This window comes from Acinonyx jubatus, chromosome D1, assembly GCF_027475565.1.
Source record: "Acinonyx jubatus isolate Ajub_Pintada_27869175 chromosome D1, VMU_Ajub_asm_v1.0, whole genome shotgun sequence".
Lineage (NCBI taxonomy): Eukaryota > Metazoa > Chordata > Mammalia > Carnivora > Felidae > Acinonyx > Acinonyx jubatus.
Genome location: NC_069390.1, coordinates 107,588,005 through 107,610,901, shown reverse-complemented (window position 1 = coordinate 107,610,901; position 22,897 = coordinate 107,588,005). Strand labels below are relative to the sequence as shown.

Sequence of the window (22,897 nt, the reverse complement as noted above, 5' to 3'; positions counted from 1 at the left end):
AATAGGTCAGGCTGTTCCATATTTACCCAGGACGAGAAGAGAAACTCAAGACAGACAGATCTACCCAGGATTAGAGTGGAACTGGATTAATTAGCATAGAAAAAATGCAGAGTAAATGCTATATTTCTATCACTGGAAAATAAAATGAAAAAGTCATTAAACCACATAGCACCAATTCAAAATTTAAGATATATATCACTGAGTGTGGGTGAAGTGTAAGTTTATTAAATCTCATTAAAAGTGTAAGCAGGATTACTATTTTGGGGTAATTTTAATCTATTAAAAGGAACTCAACCCTGTTTAATGGCTTAAATATTTCCAATTGTTTGCCATTTGTATAATATAATTACACAGGACTCTTTTATAGCCACTCCAACCTGGTGGTTTCTTTCACAACACCAAATAAAGTTGAGCATAAGAAAATTCCATTTATTTATTAAAAATGTATCTATTTAATGAGTTATCTTATTCAGACTGTCCTTATTGCAATTACACTCAAATAATGACACTTCAGTGCTTCATTAACTCCCAAACACAATGACATTCTAGTAATAAAAAACAATGGAGCCTCCACTTTTCTGAAATGTACCTTATATTCAGAATCCTATGATGAACCTAATTTTTATTTTTCTTTTCATATTTTATAATCGATTCAATACATGTAACATGTCCTAAAGCCAGTAAAGTATCATGTTATAAGGCCAACTGTGATATACCCTGTCTTACATAGTCCATGTGCCTTGTCATGTGATTATGTGACACCATGGGAAAAGCCAGGGATAGGGCATGGAAGTCACCTATTTTTAAACCTTGTTTATGGATTTCTCATCATTATTTCCATGTTCACTGAACTCAATTTCCCATATCCTGAAATGCTCCAAGACTAGAACTTGCATTATGACTTCTGTTCCTACTGGACCTGACCAGAAAAATCCCTCAGATGTTTCCACATTTACAACCAACTGGAACATTCTAAGATGGCCTTTCTTCATATTCCCAGGGATTCGTGCCAGAAATATGATCCTCAAGACAAAATGCAATCCAAACATGGCTTCAAGAATCATTAAAAGACTAGAGCAATTCTGGTGTTAAACTGCAACTCTTTTATTAAGAATATGCTTTCAGTACCTTTCAGGGGTCTTTCTTGACCAGTATAATCCTGTCATCCTTCTATTCTCAATTGCCTTCTCCAATTCCTCTATGTGTTGTCCCGTCTTTGATGAGCTTACAAAATAATATTCACACAATCAATTTTCTTATCTGTAAAATGGGAATAGTGGTTTGACCTTACAGGGTTGTTGGAACAATTAAATGAGACTGTAAGATAAAGAGTTTAGGCCAAGGCCTTCCTCATGATAAGAACTTAATAAACAGTCACCAAGGAGACAAGCCAAGAACAAACCAACCCCTTCCATTTAAGGATTACCACAATGTATTGGCTATTTAACACACTGAATTTGGTCTTGCCTTCTCCAGGGGTGGAAACTCATTAACAACAGATGGCTTATTCATCACTGTGGGCTTAATGTCAAGCACAACCCGCTGATTAGTATACAGTACATTCTCAAGAATTAATCAAGTTACTGAATTTAAGAGAGATACACAAGGGGCTCCTCGGTGGCTCAGTCAGTTGAGCATCTGACTTCGGCTCAGGTCATGATCTCATGGTCTGTGAGTTCGAGCCCCACATCGGACTCTGTGCTGACAGCTCAGAGCCTGGAGCCTGCTTCAGATTCTGTGTCTCCCTCTCTCTCTGCCCCTCCCCCGCTCATGCTCTGTCTCTTTTTCTCTGTGTCAAAAATAAATAAACATTTAAAAAAATTATTTTAAATAAATAAATAAATAAATAAATAAATAAAATAAAAAGACGTTCATTTCTTTTTCCAGTTAGGATCTTGTCATCGGGTGCCCATCAATGCATCTCCAAAAGCATATTTATTCCATAAAAATTTGAAAAGTGCTAAACTCTCCACACTGTTAACAATTAGCTTTTGCATAGGTTACTTTCCTCATGAAAATGAGTCTGGGATTAGCACAGCATGTGGTACATCATTTCTATCATCTGCCCTTCTGTTTCTTCAACTATAAAATAGTGATAACAAAGACCTGCCCTCTTACTGCAGGTTGATGAGCTGAAAGAAGAATGTGAATTGAGGTTTATGCATGAAATGGTTTTACATGGGCCTTCCTAATAAAGGATAAACTCTCTGTGAGCTTATTCACTCGATCAATGACTGAGGGCCTACTTTAGACCAGGCACTGTATGGGGTTCTAAAGAAATACAGGTGTGTAAGATACAGTTTGTGTTCTTAAACTCATGATCTAAGGAGAGAGACACACAGAACAACAATTAAAAAATTAACAATTAAAAAATATATGTAATATGAGTAATGAGTGATAAGAATCCTTAAGGGCTGGAAATGTGTCTTATTCAAATATGCACTTCCACAGGCTTGAAATGAACTAAGTGTTCACTGAATGGTCTTGTGCTGAAGCATGACTGAAGAGATGCAGGCAGTAATGGAAAGGAAAGAAGGCAAAGAAAAATGATGAAGGACTTAAGGTCAAAATTCTGAATACGCACTATAGAAACATGTTAGACAAAGAAGGAGAAATATATACTAAGCTTGAATTATTTATGTTTAAGCAATGATTAAAACTGGACTAATAATCCATAAATGGGGGACCCTTATCAGAAAATTACTTTAGGATTTTACTTGTAATTCTTTTTTTCCCCTTTCATTTTATGCCAGGCAGATTGTGACGCCAGGCATAGTAAATCAGAGAAGTATTGTCTAAGTAATCAAATTATTTTATGTTAACAGTGAAAGTTTAAATATGACCACTAACTAAGGAGTGAATTGGTTTTATCTAAAAGTACCTCCCAATCCCACAGTACTTTACAAAATGCCATCACATGTATCCTCGCACTTTGGCCTTAACAAAACACAGTGAATTACAAAATTGTTCAATCACTCGCTCAGCAAACATTTCCTGAGTGCCTGTGACATGCCAGACAGGGGCCCAAGGTTGGGGATGGAGTCACGAATGGAAGCCGACATGACTCACATGTGAAGCGAAAGGACAAGGTATGATGCCCGGTCATACATATGTGACTGGCCCAGATGTAGTCCCAGGCTAGCACTTTTGAGGTCCCAAAGCCACATTTGCCTAAACATGCCATTGTCAAGAGGACATTAACTATGGGCAGAAAATGCAAACTTTTAGAAACTTTCTAAAAAATGTATGACAAAAAAGATGCATTGGGAAGCAACATTTTTTTTAATTTTTATTTTAGCAACTTCTAAAATATGAAATGGGGGGTAGCAATATATCAGAATTCTACCGAATAAAACAGGGAGGCAGATGATAGACTTAAGACTTTAAGGATGTCCTGTAAAGCCATCAAGACAGTATTAGATTTTCCTGTATTTTATAACAGATGAGAAAGAAACTTAAATTAGCACAATTTGCTAATAAAATGATAAATAAAAATGATAATACAATTACTTTGTTATCATCTACAGTTATACACCTAGGACAATCAAAAGAATTACCTAAATGTGATACTTAAAAACAAAGTTACCTCCTCTCAAAGAAGGTATTCTAAGTTCAGACTGATGTTAAGTTATTGAAAAACTTCTAGGTATCTTTTGTGCTCATTATGACCTTTGCAAATATTTATCTTATTTCCCTGTGAGTTGATCTGTGAGAATATGAACCTTATGAGAACCTGTAACACCCCTTTTGCAATAAATGCTCAAAAAATATATGCTATTTGATATTCCTTCAGCCGAATATGATGATGAAGTTCATTCTGAGCTGCATATTGTAGGAAAGGCTCTGGAACCAGACTGTTTGGGTTCAAATACTGACTTTGGCAAGGACTAGGTCTAAAACCTTAGAAAAGTTTTCACATCTTTGGACTTCACTTTCCTTACCTATGAAGTGGTTCTTAGTAACTTACCTATACCTCACAGAGTTGTTATAGGAACTAAACAGGATCATACACAGGAAATATTTAGAAGAGGGCCTCATCATAATCACTCAATATGCCCTATTATCACTGCCATCATAATCATCGACTTTGAAAGGGTAGTAAGAAACTATCAGGCTATTACAACTATCAGGCTAGTAACCCATCGGGCTATTATAAGCTCTTTCCCCAAAGTACATTAAAATCCTGAGAAAGTTTCCAAAAGGTTTAGTCCCAAAGATCAACTTTTGTTTTACAATATACTAAGATTTGTGACCAGAAACCGTAAGTCACTAATTTTAAAGAAATTCATGTTAGTTTTAAACTTCAATTAACTTCATTAATCCTTCACAATAACTGCCACACACAACCTGTTTTATATGTTTATCATCAGTGGTAGAACTTTAGATTACTTTCTTGCCTCTCCTACCATGGACCAATTCTATACCAGGTGATATGAAACCTGTTGTAAATTATCCTTCGTTCTGAAAGGGTAAATATATCAGGAATTCTAGGCCTCACTTTAAGTTAAATAAAAATAAATTTTTTTATGTCTTGATTAATTCTGTTGGGAAAATACATGGAATAAGTAATCAGATAATTGTCTACTCCAATTTTTAACAGGATGGCTGGAATGATTTTTGGCATTTTACACTAAAAATAAAAAGAAACATCTACAATAGGATACATAATAGTTCACAAGTAAATCAATGGTTGGTCTAATAACTGACTTTTTTGGCATTAGTGCTATCAACACTAGAAGGCTTCTTCTCTATCGTAAAGTGTGCTTTTGAAAAATATACTCAAACTTACAATATGTAAAAATAGTGTCACAGTCAACCCAACTATGCCAAACCAAGAAAACCAACCCTAACATTAAAATCAAACAATGAAAAAGGAGACAGATCAAATTGGGGAATGGAGTATCTCAAATAAAATAAGCTGAAAAGTTTTAAATAAACCATAAATGTTGGCAAAAGCAATTACTATTAAGATAGAGTGAAGGGAAGTGTGCCTGGGTAGTTGAGTTGGTTAAATAACCAACTTCAGCTCAGGTCATGATCTTATAATTCTGTTCATGGGTTCAAGCCCTGAATTGGGCTCTTTGCTGACAGCTCAGAGCCTGGAGCTTGGTTTGGATTCTGTGTTTGCCTCTCTCTCTCTGCTCTCCCCCATTCATGCTCTGCCTCTCTCTCTCTCTCTCTCAAAACCAAACATTAAAAAATCTTTTAAATTTTTTTAAAAATTAAAATAAAAGATGGAGTGAAGGGAACATGTCCAAAAGTTAACCCACAAAATCCTCACACCTTTGATACTAAGATAGGTAAAAGTAAATGTAATTTAGGTATTATGACTCAAGAATTATTAAGGGCAAAAACAGGAAAATATTAATAAAGCGCTGAAGTAAATTCTTGTACACATAACAAAACAATTTTGAAATTTACGAGAAATATTTTCTTCCAGGAAACATGAAATCAGAGCCTTGTTCAAATTATAAAGAACATTTCATACCAGACGCACTTAATAATTTCTTCTCCTAGAAATTATCCAATTAGTGGTTAAGGGAAACAAAGCAGATGTACATATACTCTATATTTAGACTTAGAGAAGACTCTGAGGACACATTTTTTTAATTAAATTACTTTAAATGGTTATATGATAGGGGTGAGAAACAGTCCTATAAGTTGAATATTGGCAGCGCTTACAAAGTCACACTACAAAACTGCTGATCTCTTCAAAGAAATGTCTGGGGAAAGCTAAAGATATCAAACTATATGGAAAGTCTTCAGGACAATGTTCTTTAAGAAAATCAAACACATTTTTATAGTGCCCAATGATCCCTATCAGGAACAGAACATTGAATCCTTTTATGCATATGGAGATAAAATTATTCATTCTCTTCTGTAATTTAGTAATACAGGTTCAAGTTTAAAAAGGCGTAGCCATGGGAATAAAGTTTCAATAATACAAGAGCAGTAAGTTCTAGAGATCTGCCCTGTGGTTAACAATATTGTATTGTACACTTAAAAATCTGTTAGAGTGTTGATCTTATGTTAAGTGTTCCGACTACAATAAAATTTTTAAAAAAGTATCTACTCATGAATGGAAAAACTGACAGACTGCAATGTAAAATCTATGAAATACATAGTCCCATAAAATCAACAAGATTATAAAGAAACTGAAAACAGAACCTGTAAATAATTTATTAGATATTATTTCTATCTGTAAATTGGGAGGGAATAAATAAGGATTCTAACTTCATAAAACTTTGTCCTTTTGAGTTTATATAAATTGTAAGTATTATATATAAACTAACATGCAAATTATTTCACAGAATAATAAACTCACAGTATGGAAAAAACTACAGACCAGAGTTGAATGGTAATTAAATCACTGAAAATTAGTTGTTATAACCAGTCTCAGAAAGACCTTAAGAATAAAATAATGTATGGAGCACCTGGGTGGCTCAGTCAGATAAGCATCTGACTTTGGCTCAGGTCATGATCTCACATTTTGTGAGTTTGAGCCCCATATCGGGTTCTGTGCTGACAGCTCAAAGCCTGGAGCCTGCTTTGGATTCTGTATCCCCCTCTCTCTTTCTGCCCATTTGCCACTCATGCTCTGTTTCTCTCTCTCTCAAAAATAAATAAACACTAAAATAAGTTTTAAGAATAAAATAATGTATAACCTACCTAGGAAATGCATCAGAATAGCATAGAATCCTTTTAATGTAAAATACTTATAAAAGTTTCTTTTTTACTCTTGTTTACTGAAATTCTGTACTAAAGGTACATTTATTGCATTTCTAGTACCATCTAAATTAGAAAATATGGGAATGCAAGGTACTAGAATCATAGTAAAATTCTCCATACATGTAGAGAGTGACAGATTCCATGACATCTTTACTAAAGGGGAAGTATGTCTGAAGCTAGCGTTCAACAGTCCATAGACAATTATTTCATTCATTCACTCATAATTTTGAGACATAAAATTTAAAGTCTCAATCCTTTTAACGAATTCTACACGTTACCAGAAGCATTCTCAATATTAACCATCAACAACTGTGGGGAAATAGGTTCTACTTACATAAATGGGTTAGGAAAAAATGCTTAGGGTGCAAAGCTGCCACCAAGGGGTGAAAATGCCCAAGATGAGCTAGTGAGATATTGTACTGGGATCACGAGTAACCTGTTATAACACCTGCAGGAAATTACTTTCCATCTGGCGCCAATGTACATTGATCACAAACTCCACTTGTCCCCCAGACCCTTTGCTTCTTACACACACAAGTTAATGATTACTGTCTGATTGTTTTCTTCATGTTCACATGTGTAAGATCTTGTTTTCCTCATGTTCACCTCGTGGGTAATATCTCGTGAGCTCAAAAAATAGAGAAACGAAACCCCTGTTTGGGACTCTCGTATCCTCCCAGACACTAGCCTCTCTCATATTCAATTCTGCATCCACTCTCTTGCTGGACAAGAGAGAACTCGAGACTCATAGTCTGTCACAAACATCACAGATTAGTCTGTCCTGACAAGAAATACAGTTCTAGATCTCTCCTTCAAAGGGACAAAGTTTGGAGAATAATTTTCTTTATCTGCTTTTCTCTGGCACTCAAATCAGATTTGAACTCCTCTGAGCCTCTATGAAAACATGCACACTGTCTTAAAAGAAAAGCAAAAATAAACCAAGACAATCATGTGATTCAAACATACTTTCTTTTCAGAAAAACACAATCCAGTTAACCCTACTCATTTTCTTGCAAAATAGGGAAACACAATTAAACATGACCAAGGGCTCTGGGTCATATTTTGTATGTATGACAGAAAAAGATCAACCTGATAAAAAAAATCAGTCTTTAACCAACAATACACTAGAAAATGAAAACTGTTATTTTCTAATAACTAAAAAGCCTCAAGAAAACTTACTAAAGACTCATATCCTAATGAATTATTTACTATTTCAGGATTTCCTAGAGGTTCAATTTTGATACTAAAAAGCATAAATAAATACTTTCTTATACAGTACTCCTGTAAGCTGGAAATGTTGTAAAGGTAGCTTTTCCTATGTTTTACTATTCATAATAAAAAATAGCTCATACAAATGAAATTTTCATTGCACTTTGAGGAGTGGAAACTGGCTGCTAAACTTGGAGCCCAAATATAGGGGGCATTTCAAAGATACTTTAGTGAGTTGAAATTTGAAGGACATTGTAGACTACATTATAAAAGACAAGGATTGTTGGCATGCGTGGATGGCTTAGTCGGTTAAGCATCTGACTCTTGATTTCGGCTGGGGTTAGGATCTCACGGTTCCTGAGTTTGAGCCCCTCATCAGGCTCCATGCTGACAGCAGAGCCTGCTTGGGATTTTCTCTCTTTGCCCCTCCCCAACTCACACATTTTCTCTCTCTCTCTCTATCCCTCAAAATAAATACACTTTAAAAAAAATAAAAAATAAAAGAACAAGAATTGATAACTAAAATTACAGCTTTTACAGAAATGTCTATTTCACAAATTCATCAGTTGTTCAGGAAAGCAAATAAAATGGTATCAAAGCTTATCCTCATAAAAGCACAGAATCTCTGTCAGATATGAACTACTCTGGCTCAGTGAAATAAGTCAGACTGAGAAGGATACTGTACGATTCCACTCTTATGTGGAATCTAAAGAAACAAAACAAGTAAATCAACAAATATAAAGCAGAAACAGGCCTGCAAACCCTGAGAACAAACTACCTGTCCCCAGAGGGGAGGGGAGTAGGCAACACGGGTGGAGGACATGGGGAGAAGCAGTGTTCCAGTCAGATGGCAGCTGCACCTGTGGTGAGCTGGTGGCATGTTCAAACTCATCATGTCACCATGCTGTGCACCTGAAACTAACATAATACCATGTGTCAACTGTGTTCAAAATAATTAAAGAAAAAAAAACAGCACAGTGCCACCTGTCAAATGGTAAGCACAACAAATGTCAGCTGGTGTTACTGACAGACAAAAAGAAAAACACAGGTACTGCTCTTATTCCATAAAATAGCATTTTAAAAACAATGTGCTATTATTTACCTCTGAAGATTTTAGGATTCCCTCTCTGAATCTTTGATAAAATATTTCTAAGAGGTTATCATTTAATATATTTTTGAATTCCCAAGTATCACGTAGCTGACTATCTTGAACGGCAGCTCACTCCATTTCAAATGTATCTAATCATTGGAAACTTCCTCTTAATCCTAAAACCAAAGCCGAAGTCAGATGCTTAACTGACTGAGCCACCCAGGCGCCCCATGATCTACATTTTTTACAAAGTATAAATTATTTCATAATAAAAAAAAAAAAACAATAAAAAGATTCCAGGAACAGATTGAAGAAATATGATTAAAAATCTTCAGTAGCCAAAAAAAAATGTAGCTTTATTTGTTAGAAAGAAAGAAAGAAAGAAAGAAAGAAAGAAAGAAAGAAAGAAAGAAAGAAAAGAAAAGAAAGAAATTAAACTAGATGCCCCAATGTTGTTTATAGCAGCATTATCAACAATGGTCAAACTATGGAGAGAGCCCAACTGTCCATCAACTGATGAATGCATAAAGAAGATATGGTGTGCATATATATATATATATACACACACACACGTGCGCGTGCACACACACACACACACAATGGAATAATACTCAGCCCTAAAAAAGAATGAAATATTGCCATTCACAACAACATGAATGAAGCCAGAGTATATTATGGTAGTGAAATAAGTCAGTCAGAGAGAGAACAAATACCACATGATTTCACTCATATGTGGAATTTAAGAAATAAAAAAAAGTGAGCATTCGGGGGAAAAAAGAGAGACAAACCAAAAACATACTCTTAACTATAGAGAACAAACTGATGTTTACCACAGGGGAATTGGGTGGGGGGAGGGGTAAAATAGGTGATGGGGATGAAGGAAGGCACTTGTGATGAGCATCCGGTGATGCATGGAAATGTTGAATCACTATATTGTACACTTAAAGATAATATTATACAGTATGTTAAATGGAATTTAAATTAAAACTTTAAAAAGAAATAGAGTATATAATACACTGGAATATATGTTTTTTTCCTAATTAATTAAAAAAAATAAATACATAGTTACAAATAATATATGTAATGATTATCCTATACATAATAATCACAATTATTACATATAACTAGGTTTATAACATGTAAACTACACCACAAAAGGTGGTGGGTAAGAAGGAATGGAACTGTGTAAGAACAGAACTGTCTACCAACACCAGGGCAGTATTAATTTGAAAGAGCTTATAACAAGCTAAATTAGGCATTGTAATCTCTAGAGCATCCACTAATAAAATAACTTTAAAATATATTTGTAAAACCAATAAGGAATTAAAGTATCATGCTAAAAATATTCATTTAATGCAAAAGAATTCTTGAAAGAGGAACATGGGAACAAAGAAACATTAGACACATAGAAAACAAAACCATAGATGTAATTCCAAACAAGTCAACAATTACATTAAACATGAATACACTACAATCCAGTCAAAATGCAGAGATTATTCAGGGTGTATAAAACAGTGAAAGCCAACTTTATCTGTAAGAAACACCCTTCAGATTCAAAGGCAAACACAGGTTGAAAGTGAAAAGATTAAAAAAAAAAGATATACCATGCAAACAGTATCTATTTATGAAACATTCAAAAACAAATATTAACTATCCTACACTAAGTCTTTCAGAAAATGAATAATAGCAAACACTTCCCAACTCATTCTCCGAGGCCAAAGACACTGCAAAAAAAGACAGACAGAAAGAAAGAAAGAAAGAAAGAAAGAAAGAAAGAAAGAAAGAAAGAAAGAAAGAAAGAAAGAAATGACAAAATCTAAAGACCAATATCTCTCATGAACAAAGATGCAAAAATCCTTAACAACACATCAGCAAACCAAATTTAGCAACATATAAAAAGGTTTATAACATATAAATATGGCCAAGTGGGATTTATCTCAAGATTTTGAGTTCAACATCTGGAAATAATTAGTATCTCATATTAAGAGAAAGGCAAAACCATACGATCATCTCAATAGATAAAAGAAAATAGATGGTACACAATCTAACACCTATTCATGATACAAAGTCTCAACAAACTAGGAATAGAAAGGAATTTCCTCCATCTGCTTTAAGAACATAAATACCCTACAGATAACATCACAAGTAGGGTAAAAGACTGAATGCTTTACTTTTTAAGTTCAGAAAAAGGCAAGGATATCCACTATCACCACTTCTATTCAACACTATACTGAAGGTTCTAACCAGGGCAAAGGTAGGGAGAGAGAGAGAAAGGAGTAGGGAGGGAGAAATACAGGGAGGGAGACAGACAAAGAAAGACAAATTAAAAAGAAAGAAGGGTAACTATCCTAACTCTCAGACTACATGACCTCCTATGTAAAAAATCCTAAATACCCCCCTCCCCCCCAAAATAGCATTTTTCCTAATCTGTAATAGTAAACTATTCTAACATGAGTTTAGTAAGACCATAGGACTCAAGATCAATATACAAAAATGATTTGTATTTCTATACAAAAATACCATTTAAAAACATTGTCTTTGTTGTATCAAGAAACAAACAAAATGTTGACAAAAGTTAAAGCAGATCTAAATTAACTGAGAGAGATAACTTCATGGAATGGAAGACTCAGTATTTTAAGACAGCTCTTCTTTCTAAATAAACCTACAGATTCAGTAAAATCCCTATCAAAATACTAGAAGCTATTTTGGAAATTGACAAGGGTATCCTACACTTTATGTGGAAATACAAAGGACCAAGAATAGCCAACACAACTTGGAAAAGGAGCAAACTTGGAAGACTTAAAATACCCAATTGCAAAACTTATTTTGATCCAGTAATCAAGACACTGTGTTATCACCATAAAGTATCTTTAAAAAACTGAAAAAGAACAGAAAGGCAAGAAAAAATGTACAGTCAATTGATTTTTGACAAAGCTGCAAAGGCAATTCAGTGGTGAAAAGATCGTTTTCTCAAAAACTGAGCGGAGACAGCTGGAAATCTACCTGCAAAAAAATAAAAAACAAAAACAAAAACTTGGGCCCACGTGGCATACACAAAATACACCTCAAAATGAATCACAAATTAAGATTTAAAACCATAAAACATCTAGAAGAAAACAAAGGAGAAAATCTGTGGCCTTCAGTTATATAAAGATTTGTGAGATACCATACTAAAAGCAAGCTTCCTAAAAGAAAATAATGGTACCATCACAGTACCATCGTGCTTCAAAAGACAGCAATTTTTGAAGTCAGTATCTAGAATGTATATATTTTTTTTTAATTCAGTAGGAAGACAAACAACACCGATATGGGCAAAACATCTGATTAGACATTTAACCAAAGAAATTATACCAATGGTTAATAAGCACAAGAGAAGATGCTTAACATCACCAGTCATCGGGGAAATGTGAATTAAAACCCAAGATACTACTTTACATATACTAGGATGGTCATGATCAAAAAGAATGCCAATACCTAGTGTTGGTGAGAACGTGAAGAAGCGTGAAGCCTCATATGTTGGTCAAATGTGAGATAGCATAGCCTCTTTGTTCAACAGCATGGCAATTCTTTAAAAAGTGAAACATATACTTAGTATATGACATGGCAATTCCTCTGCTAGGAATCCACCAAGGAGAACTGGAAATATATCCAACACAATCACTTATATGCAGATGTTCATTGCAACATTATTCACGACAGCCAAAGTCTGAAAACAGACTTTGTTTCCAGTGTCTATCAACTAGTAAACGGAAAAAAACAAAACAAAACAAGAACCACAGTATATATGTGCAATGGAACACTGAACTAAAAATGAACAAATTACTCATACACGCAACAACATGGATAAACCTCAAAAACATTATGCCGACCAAAAAAGACTACATATTTGTATGATTACGTTTTTAAGAAAGGTCCAGAAACGACAAATCTATATAGATGTATGTAGGCCAGTGGTTGCCTGGGATCAGGAGTAGGAGCAAAGATTGACCACAAATGGGCACAGGAAACTTTGTTTGGGGCGGGGGGGGGGGGCAATAAAGTGTTCTAAAACTCTACTGTTGTGATAGTTGCACACACACTAACTAAAAATTACTATGCTGTATACTTATGAAAAATGTTAATATGAATTAAGAGCATCTTTAAAACTGAGGAGGTGGGCAATGAATTCCAAACAGCTCTTCAGCTTTTAATTTAACTGAGACTGAAAGCTAGGAGCTAAAACAAAAGGATCAGTTAAAGAAAGCTTCTGAACAATTTGTAACTCAAAGGGCCAATTCCCCCTCCCCTCCAAGAAGGTACCACTCTAGCAGTCAATGGTATCTCATCTATGGTAGGAGACACCTTTTGTTAGTTCAGGTGCAATCTTTCCTGCTAACAAAAATAAAAACGTGGTAAATGGGCACTTGAGGCATGGAGGTCACTATAATGAATATATGATTCACCAAGTAACAAATACCTTGTCCTCTCTACAGAATACAGTAACTGGACGGTAGCATGGCACTATGCAGACATTTTAACGTTATAGGCATTTAAAGATTGAAAGACCCGGAATGAGCCTCAGCAATACTGGTGTCAGAATCCGAATTTGTCCAACACACTTTAAAAGGCAGTTTATGGTCAGGAAGCAGTTCCAGAGAAAAGACAAACAAACAAACAAACAAACAAAAACAAAAAAAACCCACAAAAATTAGACATCTCATTTATAACTACAAGAGCAAAGCAAACTCCAGATAGTTGTGACTTGAGTTATGACTATGTTCTATAATGCTAATTTACAGAGAAAGCCCTAATGGCATTTTGTCCATCACTAAAATTATCGTTCAATATTTGAAATTCTCTAGCAGAATGTTTCAGTCTGAAGAGAGAAAAAAAACTCACATTTTCCCACACTAAACTGAAGTTGAAGTCAAATGATATACTCTTGACAGCCAGGTGAAATTTGTCTTTCAACGGTGTCATTATGGCATAGTAAGATTAATAAATATATTTTCAACTTTTCAATCATCGTGTCAGGAGAAAATGGGCACATGTCTAGGAAAAATAAAGGAGTCTGGAAGCTGATCTGACCACAGAAAATCAGAGGTTAATTCCATATTCTTTTAAAATTATTTCCTAGCATTTGTTTTGTGGCTTCTAATTAATAAGAAGCCTGGGGTGGTGGTGGGGGGGGGGGTGGAGAATAAGACAGACCTGGGGATATTTCTAGGGATTGAAAAAGAAATGTGTTATTATTGTTCATGCTTTTCCTGAGTTCCAACTCTGAGAACACAAGTGAAAATGAGTAACAATGCCATTGCTCTGTTGTGGGGATGATGTATTTCAAAACCTGGACTCCTTCCACAATATTATTAAAGTTCTTTGAAGCGTTGCTGCTAAGAAAAAAAATATCAAAAGAACTCGTGTTATTTATTGTTTCTGAAATCCACTGCTATTTCAGGTTGTGCCTAAGCTAACCAGTTGGTTTTATCTTGGAAGCCATTGGCACAGCAGAGCACTATCACATGTGTATATAAAAGATATTAGTAGACCCAGGTAGTAAAAACTTGATTCCAAACTTCAGTGACTCTGAAAAGGAGACTCAGGATTTTAAAACAAGAGTCTATAAAGAAAAGAGCAGATCCCCAAGTCATATTTTAGGGAGATGTTATACCAGCAGGTTTCATACTTCTTTAAAATTATTAAACCTACTGATGTCCAGTACCTTCTTTTCTAAAGCCATAAATGAGGAGAAGAATGGATAGGAAGAAGGTTACAAGTGTGAAGAACAAAAGTAATAATCATGGCTTACACTGAAGCTGAAGATAGAAAAATTTTACATGGATTGTCATTTAATCCTTACAAAAAAGTGTTTGAGGTAGGCAGCCTAAGCTGTCAGAGAATTACTTTAAGTCGGTCCTGATAAGAGGATGACTCTTCATGGTTGAAAAGTCAGATTCCCCTCTGCTTCTCTTTGAAATTGCCTGAATTCATTGAATCAAAGGGATGATAGCAACTTTAATGACCCATGGACTTCCTATAAATTTACACATGTTAAAGATGACTTAATAAGGAGTATAAATACTAATTATTCATCTGGGTTTCTTAATTTCCAGATGAATTAACCTGAGGCTCAGATTACAGGGATTTACTAAAATCACGGGTCTGAGACGCCTCTCGCCCAGGCTACCTCCACTTTCCCACACACTATTACCTTATAATGTGGAGAAGGAAGCCATGGGCCATTCGTCAAGTTTCTAACAGCCCTCTTTACACACATGGCCCCTTTCATACAAAGCAGCTTTGGAATCTGTGTCAATACATTAGATTCACAGCACTGGATGTAATGCCCCAAGCTGCACATTGTACTACAAGAAATTTCCTCTAAAAATCACCACAATGCCTCCAAAGACTGATGTGAAAAACTTCCAAATTCTCCAAATAGTTAGATTTGAATGACCTAAAGATGCATGCACAAATTAAAAGAGATTCATAATTCACCATTAATTCCCAATACTGAATCTGTTCTTTTTTTAAATAATGAACTAATTCATTCATATTTAATGCCTGACATCTGATAAAGAAACGTGATGACAAGAAGGTGAGCTTTAAGGAAAGATAAAAACACAGAAATGCCACATGGGCAGAGAAGAAAAGAGAGAGAGGAGACTATGTAAGGCATAGGTGATCACTTAGAAGATGCAGAGGGAGCCAAATAGAGGGACTCAAAGCTGGGTCAATCCACCTGGAAGAATCCCTCCTGACCTCTAAAGTCTGCTGAATTGAAGCCTGCCACTGATGACTGCATATGATGTCTCTCGGTGACATTCCCCCTTCTGGTCTCATTCACTCATTACTACACAATCACGATGCAAGTTCTCTGGAACTAGGATGATGGCTTTCTGATCCATTAGTATTTACCAAACTGCTCACAAGCATGTTCTCCCTCTAATCACATGGTTAACCAGTGACTGATAACACAAAATGACAAAGATCCTGTTTAGCAGAAGCATTACAATTCATTCTGCAAATGATTTACTGTCATTCAGCTACACAATCAGCTCTTGGTTTTCGTTTCTTGGGTATCTGGTGTTTTATTTTGTTTTTTTGGATGGCAGGTATTAAGTGCACAGCCAAAACAGTTAAATTATCATGAAAGCCTTCACCGTTGGACCAAGGAATATCCTAAATTATTCTTGGGGTGCCTGGGTGGCTCAGTCAGTTGAGCATCTGATTTCGGCTCAGGTCATGATCTCACGGCTTGTGAGTTAAAGCCCCACATCACGCTCTGTGCTGACAGCTCAGAGCCTGGGGCCTGCTTTGGATTCTGTGTCTCCCTCTCTCACTCTGCCCCTCCCTGGCTCATGGTGTCTCTCTCAAGGATATATAAAACATTAAAAAAAAAATTTAATAAGTAAAAAAGAAATGAAACGAGCACTTTCTTATCAAAGCCCCATAAAAAATTAGAAACTTTAGACAACATGGAGTTATTCATTGATAAGAACAGCTATTATGGGGAAAATAATGAATAATAAGGTCAAATTTATCAAGAGAATCCTAATTTTTAACCTTGGTTTTCTTTCCTCTTTCCATGTGTTAAGAAAATACAAACTTGGGATTTGGAAACATAGTAATTCAAAAATGCTATTCCTCTGGTTAAGACTCCATGACATAATGTTACTGACCACAGTTCCAATTGGGGCCAAGGAGAACTTCCCAAATGACCCCTTCTGGCAAACCCAGGTGAATAAGCAGAACTGTAAGCCTAAGGATGAGAGGATTGCTGTCCTATTCTAAGAAAAAATCCTGCCCTATTCCTTTATTTTTAAGCTGTCACTGCCATGTTTAAGTTACAATGGCATCTTCTCAATGAGCACATTTTCCTATTACTGGAATTGGCAGGGGGCCTTGACCTGTGAGTCGTCATTTCATTATGTCTATTCCTCACCATGGTACACAAATGAAATAAATACAAGCCAGATGAAATAAAGGGGGAAATCTGTAGCAATAACTATAAATTGAATTAATTTTTCTCAAATCTACAAAATATATAAAGCAATTAACATTGGTAATAACATATTCTACTGCAGGCACATTTTCAAAAATATAAACTTCAATTTTAAAGGCCAACACTGCTCACACCCTTCTAGCCAAACACTTCACTTCTGTAAAACAGAACTGACAGTTTTAATAGTCTCTAAATTAAAAGGACAGAATAATTTCAAATTTAAATCACCTACAAATACGGACAAAAACATACACTAAACAACTTCATTCTTTTGCAACAAGCTTCAAGAAGGGTAGCAATCACTGAACATATAAATACATATATATGTGAAAAATATTATTTAAAACACCATGTGTAATCAAACAGAAATAATAACAATTCATTCAGACTAAAATATCCAAGCATGCCAAGTTGGAATTTTCAAGTTTATCCTTAGAAGCTTTCGAATCACTGAATCTAAATGATGAAAACAGCGCTTGTATGAGTTTCCTAAATCATGGGATCCAGTTATCCTGAATAAACGGGCATCGTTCCCTATGTCCCAAGTGTTTTGCTTAAAATGTTTCCATTGAATTTCAAAATTATAAAAAGCAGTTCTAAAACGAATGCTACAGAAAATCCTCAAAAATGTCTTTGGCTCTGCTTTCAGGGGGCTAGACTCTCATTTATTTATCATGGCAGGCATGTCAGAATACGTGAGTACTCATTCACTGAGTTTTTAATTGTCTCTACAACTCATCTTTCCTTTAGCCCACAGGAGCCTGTTCATTTCCAAAAGTCAACAGCTTTCCCTAAAATGCTTGTGAACAAGCTGAATCACCTAGAAGAAGTTCACTTTTTTTTAAATTTTTTTAACATTGTATTTATTTTTGAGAGAGAGAGAGAGAGACAGAGCATGAGCAGGGGAGGGCAAAGAGTGAGGGGGGACACAGAATCTGAAGCAGGCTCAGACTCTGAGCTGTCAGCACGGAGCCCAATGCAGGTCTTGAACCCACGGACTGCGAGATCATGACCTGGGCCGAAGTCAGATGCTTAACTGACTGAGCCACCCAGGCGCCCCATACTTAACTTGTCACAAAATACCAAAAAGCTCTACTGGAAGTTGATACACACAAAGGTCCACTGCAGAAGAATATCATTTATATCATTTATTTTTGTGTTTAAAACAATAATGACTAACTTTTCTTCACACTTCTATTTTAATGTTGACTTCCTCTAAAAAAAAAAAAAAAAGCTTTACCCGAGGGCACATATTTGTGTCAACTATTTAAGATTCTTCTTGTATCTTTTCATTTCTTAATAACCCAGATTTCCCAAACAGGGATTCCAAGAAATTAATAACAATTCCTAGTGTTGACACTGTTCTCCAAGCAGTGAGCCTGTTCTAAAGGAATGAGTCCCTGTGTCAATGCTACAATCTATTGAGAAAAGCACTCTTGAGGTAGCCACTTAATTTCCAACTCTTAGAAAATCCATTATTCTGCATACTGAGACAAAAATAGGATGCAACCAAGACGTTCCTAAATTATGACATTTAGAACAGAGCATATTCAAAGTGGAGCTAGCTTTCCACCCATAGTTATTTAAGGAGAAGGCAAGCAGGCCCCACACTGTTGGAATCCACCTTTCCATTTCTCTCCTGTTTGCCTTCAGTTGGTAGAAATATTCATGGCTTTACAGGATCAGGTTCTTGGTGAGTCCTATCATTTTTGTAATTACTGTGGCTGGTATTAATAAGTGTCTTATTTTTATATGCTGAAATAAATTAATGAAAGAGGCAGACACTATGCAAAATGGCTGGGAATAAGGCCAAATCCTTTTCCATACATCCAGGGACCAGTAATTTTCTAAATGGCACTTTAAGCTCTCTCGCCTAAATAATTACAAGTACCGCCGGCATGTAATTTACAGAAATAATTATGCACTCTTCCAGTCCCCATCACCCATCTCAAGCCCATGGCCACTCACCTTGTCTTTATTTTCAGTGCCAGAAGCCTCAGGCTTGGTCCTGATCACAAACGGGGTGGACAGTCGCAACAGGACCCTCTCAAAGGCAGCACTGACCTTTGGAGAAACGATCTCGAAGCAGTCCTCAAACCTGAGCACTTTGTGGGTGTCGCAACGCAGCTGCTTCCGCAGGCCTTCCCCCAGCTGCAGGACGGACATGTGGGCGTCGAACATCAAGTGGAAAGGGAAGGCCCTGCAGAAGGTGCTGATGCTGATTCTGAGGTCCGCAGGGACTCGGGAGGCTCCCCGGGGAAGGTTCTTCATGGCATCAGTATTGTCACATTCTTTGATGAGGAAGGTAAGACAGCTACAGTTGCCTGGGTTCGAACCATCGGAGCACAGTTTCTCATTGGCCACCTGCTCCACGCTCACGTCCAGCCGGTAGATCTTCTTTCCTGCAGCCTTGATCATGCCCAGCATTGCAAAGCCCACAACGTGGTGAGGACGGAAGTAGTGAAGCAGAAGGGCACCCTCGGGGAGCTCCTTGCACAGGAACGATGGGGACTCCAGCGTGGCCTGTTTCCCAAAGGAAGTTCTGATGTGTTCCAACAAAGCATCAAAGCCATTAAAAAAGTCCTGCAAAGTGCCACCTACAGCTCGAAGGACTCTCTCATTCTCATCAAAGCATATATTAAAGAACTCCTCACCAAATCTTTCTTGAAGTTCCTCAAACTTCAAACCTAGAGGTAAATGGGAAGCAAATGTTAGTCAAGTGCAATAAAATAATCGAATTTATAGCTTTTTTTTTAATGCTCATCAAATGAGATAACTAGGTAGTGAAGCTGGAGAGGTATTTCCCTTGGGCCCACAGATTCCCAGAGAGATTAATTCATTTTGAATTAGAGAAAGAAAATTTCAACCCATCTTCTGGGGGCTTCTAAGATGTTGATGGGCATAAGCTTCCTTTATGTTTGTTTGCTTTTGTTTTTAAGTAGACTTTATTTTTTAGAGCAGTTTGAGATTCACAGCAAAAGTGAGCACAAAGTACAGATATTTTCCATAGAACCCTCTTTCCACAAACGTACAACCTCCCCACCCCACCCCACCCCACACATACAATCAGATATGCACTACAGTGGTGCATCTGTTACAATCAATGAACTATAATGACACAACACCATCACTCAGTCGTTAGTTTACAGTAGGGTTCACTCTTGGTGTTGTATGTCTTTGGGCTTGGACAAATGTATAGGGATATGTGTCCACCATTACAGCATCACACAGAGTAGTTTTGCTGCTCTAGAAATCCTCTGTGCTCTGCCTGTTCATGCCTCCCCCCTTACCTCAACCCCCTGTAGCACAAACTTTCTAAATGCTGCTAATTTAGCTGCAACAGTTTGTTTTCCATTTGCTATAATTATCACAAACAAGATCTTTTTCTTAATGGTTTCCCTCATAGGTAAAGAAACTTTTCAGAAGAAGCTATCAGCTTGTTTCTCTGTCGTGCCCATCCACTATTACTATTTGACTTATCAAAATTCTTATGTTAAGCAGGAAATGTCAACCAGAGAGGGAATTTATAGTACTTGAGCAGAGAAAGGTAATGGATTATCTAGTGTGAACAGAAGGAATGAAGTGAGACACTAGGGAGAGAGGGACAAAACAAGAAACTAAAAATGGCAGAATGGTGGATGGATTTGCATTCTTTCATCCACAAAACTGAAAGTAACCAAGAGTCTGTAATCTCAAAAGAAAGAGTTAAAAGTCTTTGTCTTCCCAGTTCACATTCACTCCCACCTGCCATGGCAAGAGGAACTCTATCTTATAATAATGGAGGTATAATGAATGGTAAACACACACACACACACACACACACACACACACACACACACACACAATGCAATGCACTATGTAGAAATTAGAACCAGTCACATGTGATCTAGTTAGATCCATCCTTAAGGATGATCTGAGGGAAAGTATGGAGGGAATTTACAGTCCATAGAGGAAGGATACAACACCCGTGTATGACTGAGTGTGTACACTAAAAGAAACTTCTATACAGAGTCAGTCTGTTGCTTCTCCTTTGACTTTGGCTGAAATCAACACATGTAAGTTCATATATTCATATTTTCTTGCCCCGTCTACTCCATCTCATAAGGAGGTCCTGAAGATAAGGCCAGACTGGGAAAAAACCAGAAGGCCACTCTGCCAGTGTCCTGTCCAAGGGCAGAGCCATCTGGGCTGTCTATGGCTTGGTTTGCTATCTATTCCTACCTTTATTATTCCCTAAGCGTTCTCCCCATGCAGAAATCAGGGAACAAAGCAGAGTCAACACTACTATTTGAAAAACACAGTCAAAAGACATCAAATATTTTTTGAGAGAGTATTAGAGAGTATAAACTTTGTGACAGCAAAGTGAAGTAGTCAGTTGGACAAAAAAAGTGAAATGAACGTGAAAATCAACGTGAAATGAAAAAAAAGTAGAAAACCTAAGAGAAAAAGAGTCCTTTTATTAAGAAGAATTTCATATTAATTTTACTTTCATAGTTTTGACATTCAAGTCAAGCTGACAAAGTCACCTATCAAGATAAAAACATGAGCGCACATCTTACATGGTCATGGTACAAGATTGCCCTTCAACGTAGGCTGCAATCACGAACAGTAAGACCAGCTCAACTGATGATAATAGCATTTATCTGTCCAGTTCTCCAGTGTGGAAGAAAAAAAAGTGGACGACACTCACTGCAATTTGGCTCCTGTCCCAATGGCTCCACTGAAACTACTTTTCCTATTGCTTAAAGCAATACATACTGTTTCATCCCTACCTTAGTTAACCTGGTTTGTTGTTTTTCTTTTAATTTGACTGTACTCATCATCTCATCCTCCTAAATCTCCCTTCTCTTGGCTTCTAAAAATATACCATTGGTTTGATTACTGACTGTCTGAAGACTCGTTCCCTAAAATGTCTTCCTACACCAAATCTCTGTATCACCATCGATATATAACTAAAAAGTCCTAATACAAATTAAATGTATATCCCTTCTTGGTTGCTATTAAATTTTTCAATTACAACATTCTAATTAAAACTAAATTCAAAATAAATAAAAATTCCTATAAGCTGATTCTACTCCCTGAACAACAAAATTCCATGGGTCACTAAAACATCCCATGAATTGCTTCTATATTTTGAAGAGTTCTATCTTAAAAGGACTCGGGGTCTTTATGCACAAAAAAGAAAAAAAGAATTTCTTCTAACTTGCTTTTTTTTATAACATTGAAAACGCCCTCAGAGTTATTAAGAACAGAGATTAAACATAATATAGTAAGCTTATGTTCTATTTTCATCACCAGAATCCCAAAAAATCATCCAGAAAATAACAAGTAAATTCACCAGGAGCACAAAATAAAAACTACTCTGTGAGTACAGCATTCTATCTGCTAGGAATCCCTGCTGTCTTACAAAGCACTTCTCTACCTGAGGGTACAAGGGCTGTTAATTCTCAAATAAAGACACCGAGGCCTGCCCGGACACTAGAGTCACTTGTACCAATAAAGAAAAGCTAGAATATTTCTACTATCACACCCAAATACTATACATGGTAATTCTATAAAATCACAGTACTCAATTAACTCATTAAGATTTTGGGGGCACCTGGGTAGCACAGTCAGTTAAGCATTCAACTCCTGATTCTGGTTCAGGTCATGGTCTTATGGTTTGTGGCCTCCAGTCCCACATCAGGCTCTGTGATGGCAGCACAGGGCCTGCTTAGGATTCTCTCTCTCTCATTCTCACTCTCTCTCTCTCTGCCCCTCCCCTCCATGTCAGTCTCTCTGTCTCTCTCTAAATAAACATTAAAAAAAAAAAGACTTTTGTTTTCACAATTATTAAACTTTACAGGATCATAAAAGAAGTTCTTCAAGTTGGAAACATGTAAAAC

The 22,897-nt window shown here is 36.3% G+C and overlaps 1 protein-coding gene across 2 annotated transcripts in view; it reads right to left on the bottom strand.

Moving 5' to 3' along the window:
* GUCY1A2 (guanylate cyclase 1 soluble subunit alpha 2) overlaps positions 1-22,897 on the bottom strand; it is a 318,707-nt gene that overhangs the window by 222,850 nt on the left and 72,960 nt on the right. For both annotated transcript variants that reach the window (XM_053204169.1, XM_053204170.1), the window contains exon 4: positions 18,981-19,699. In XM_053204169.1, coding sequence (XP_053060144.1) covers positions 18,981-19,699 — 719 coding nt within the window. The remainder of the gene's footprint in view (positions 1-18,980; positions 19,700-22,897) is intronic.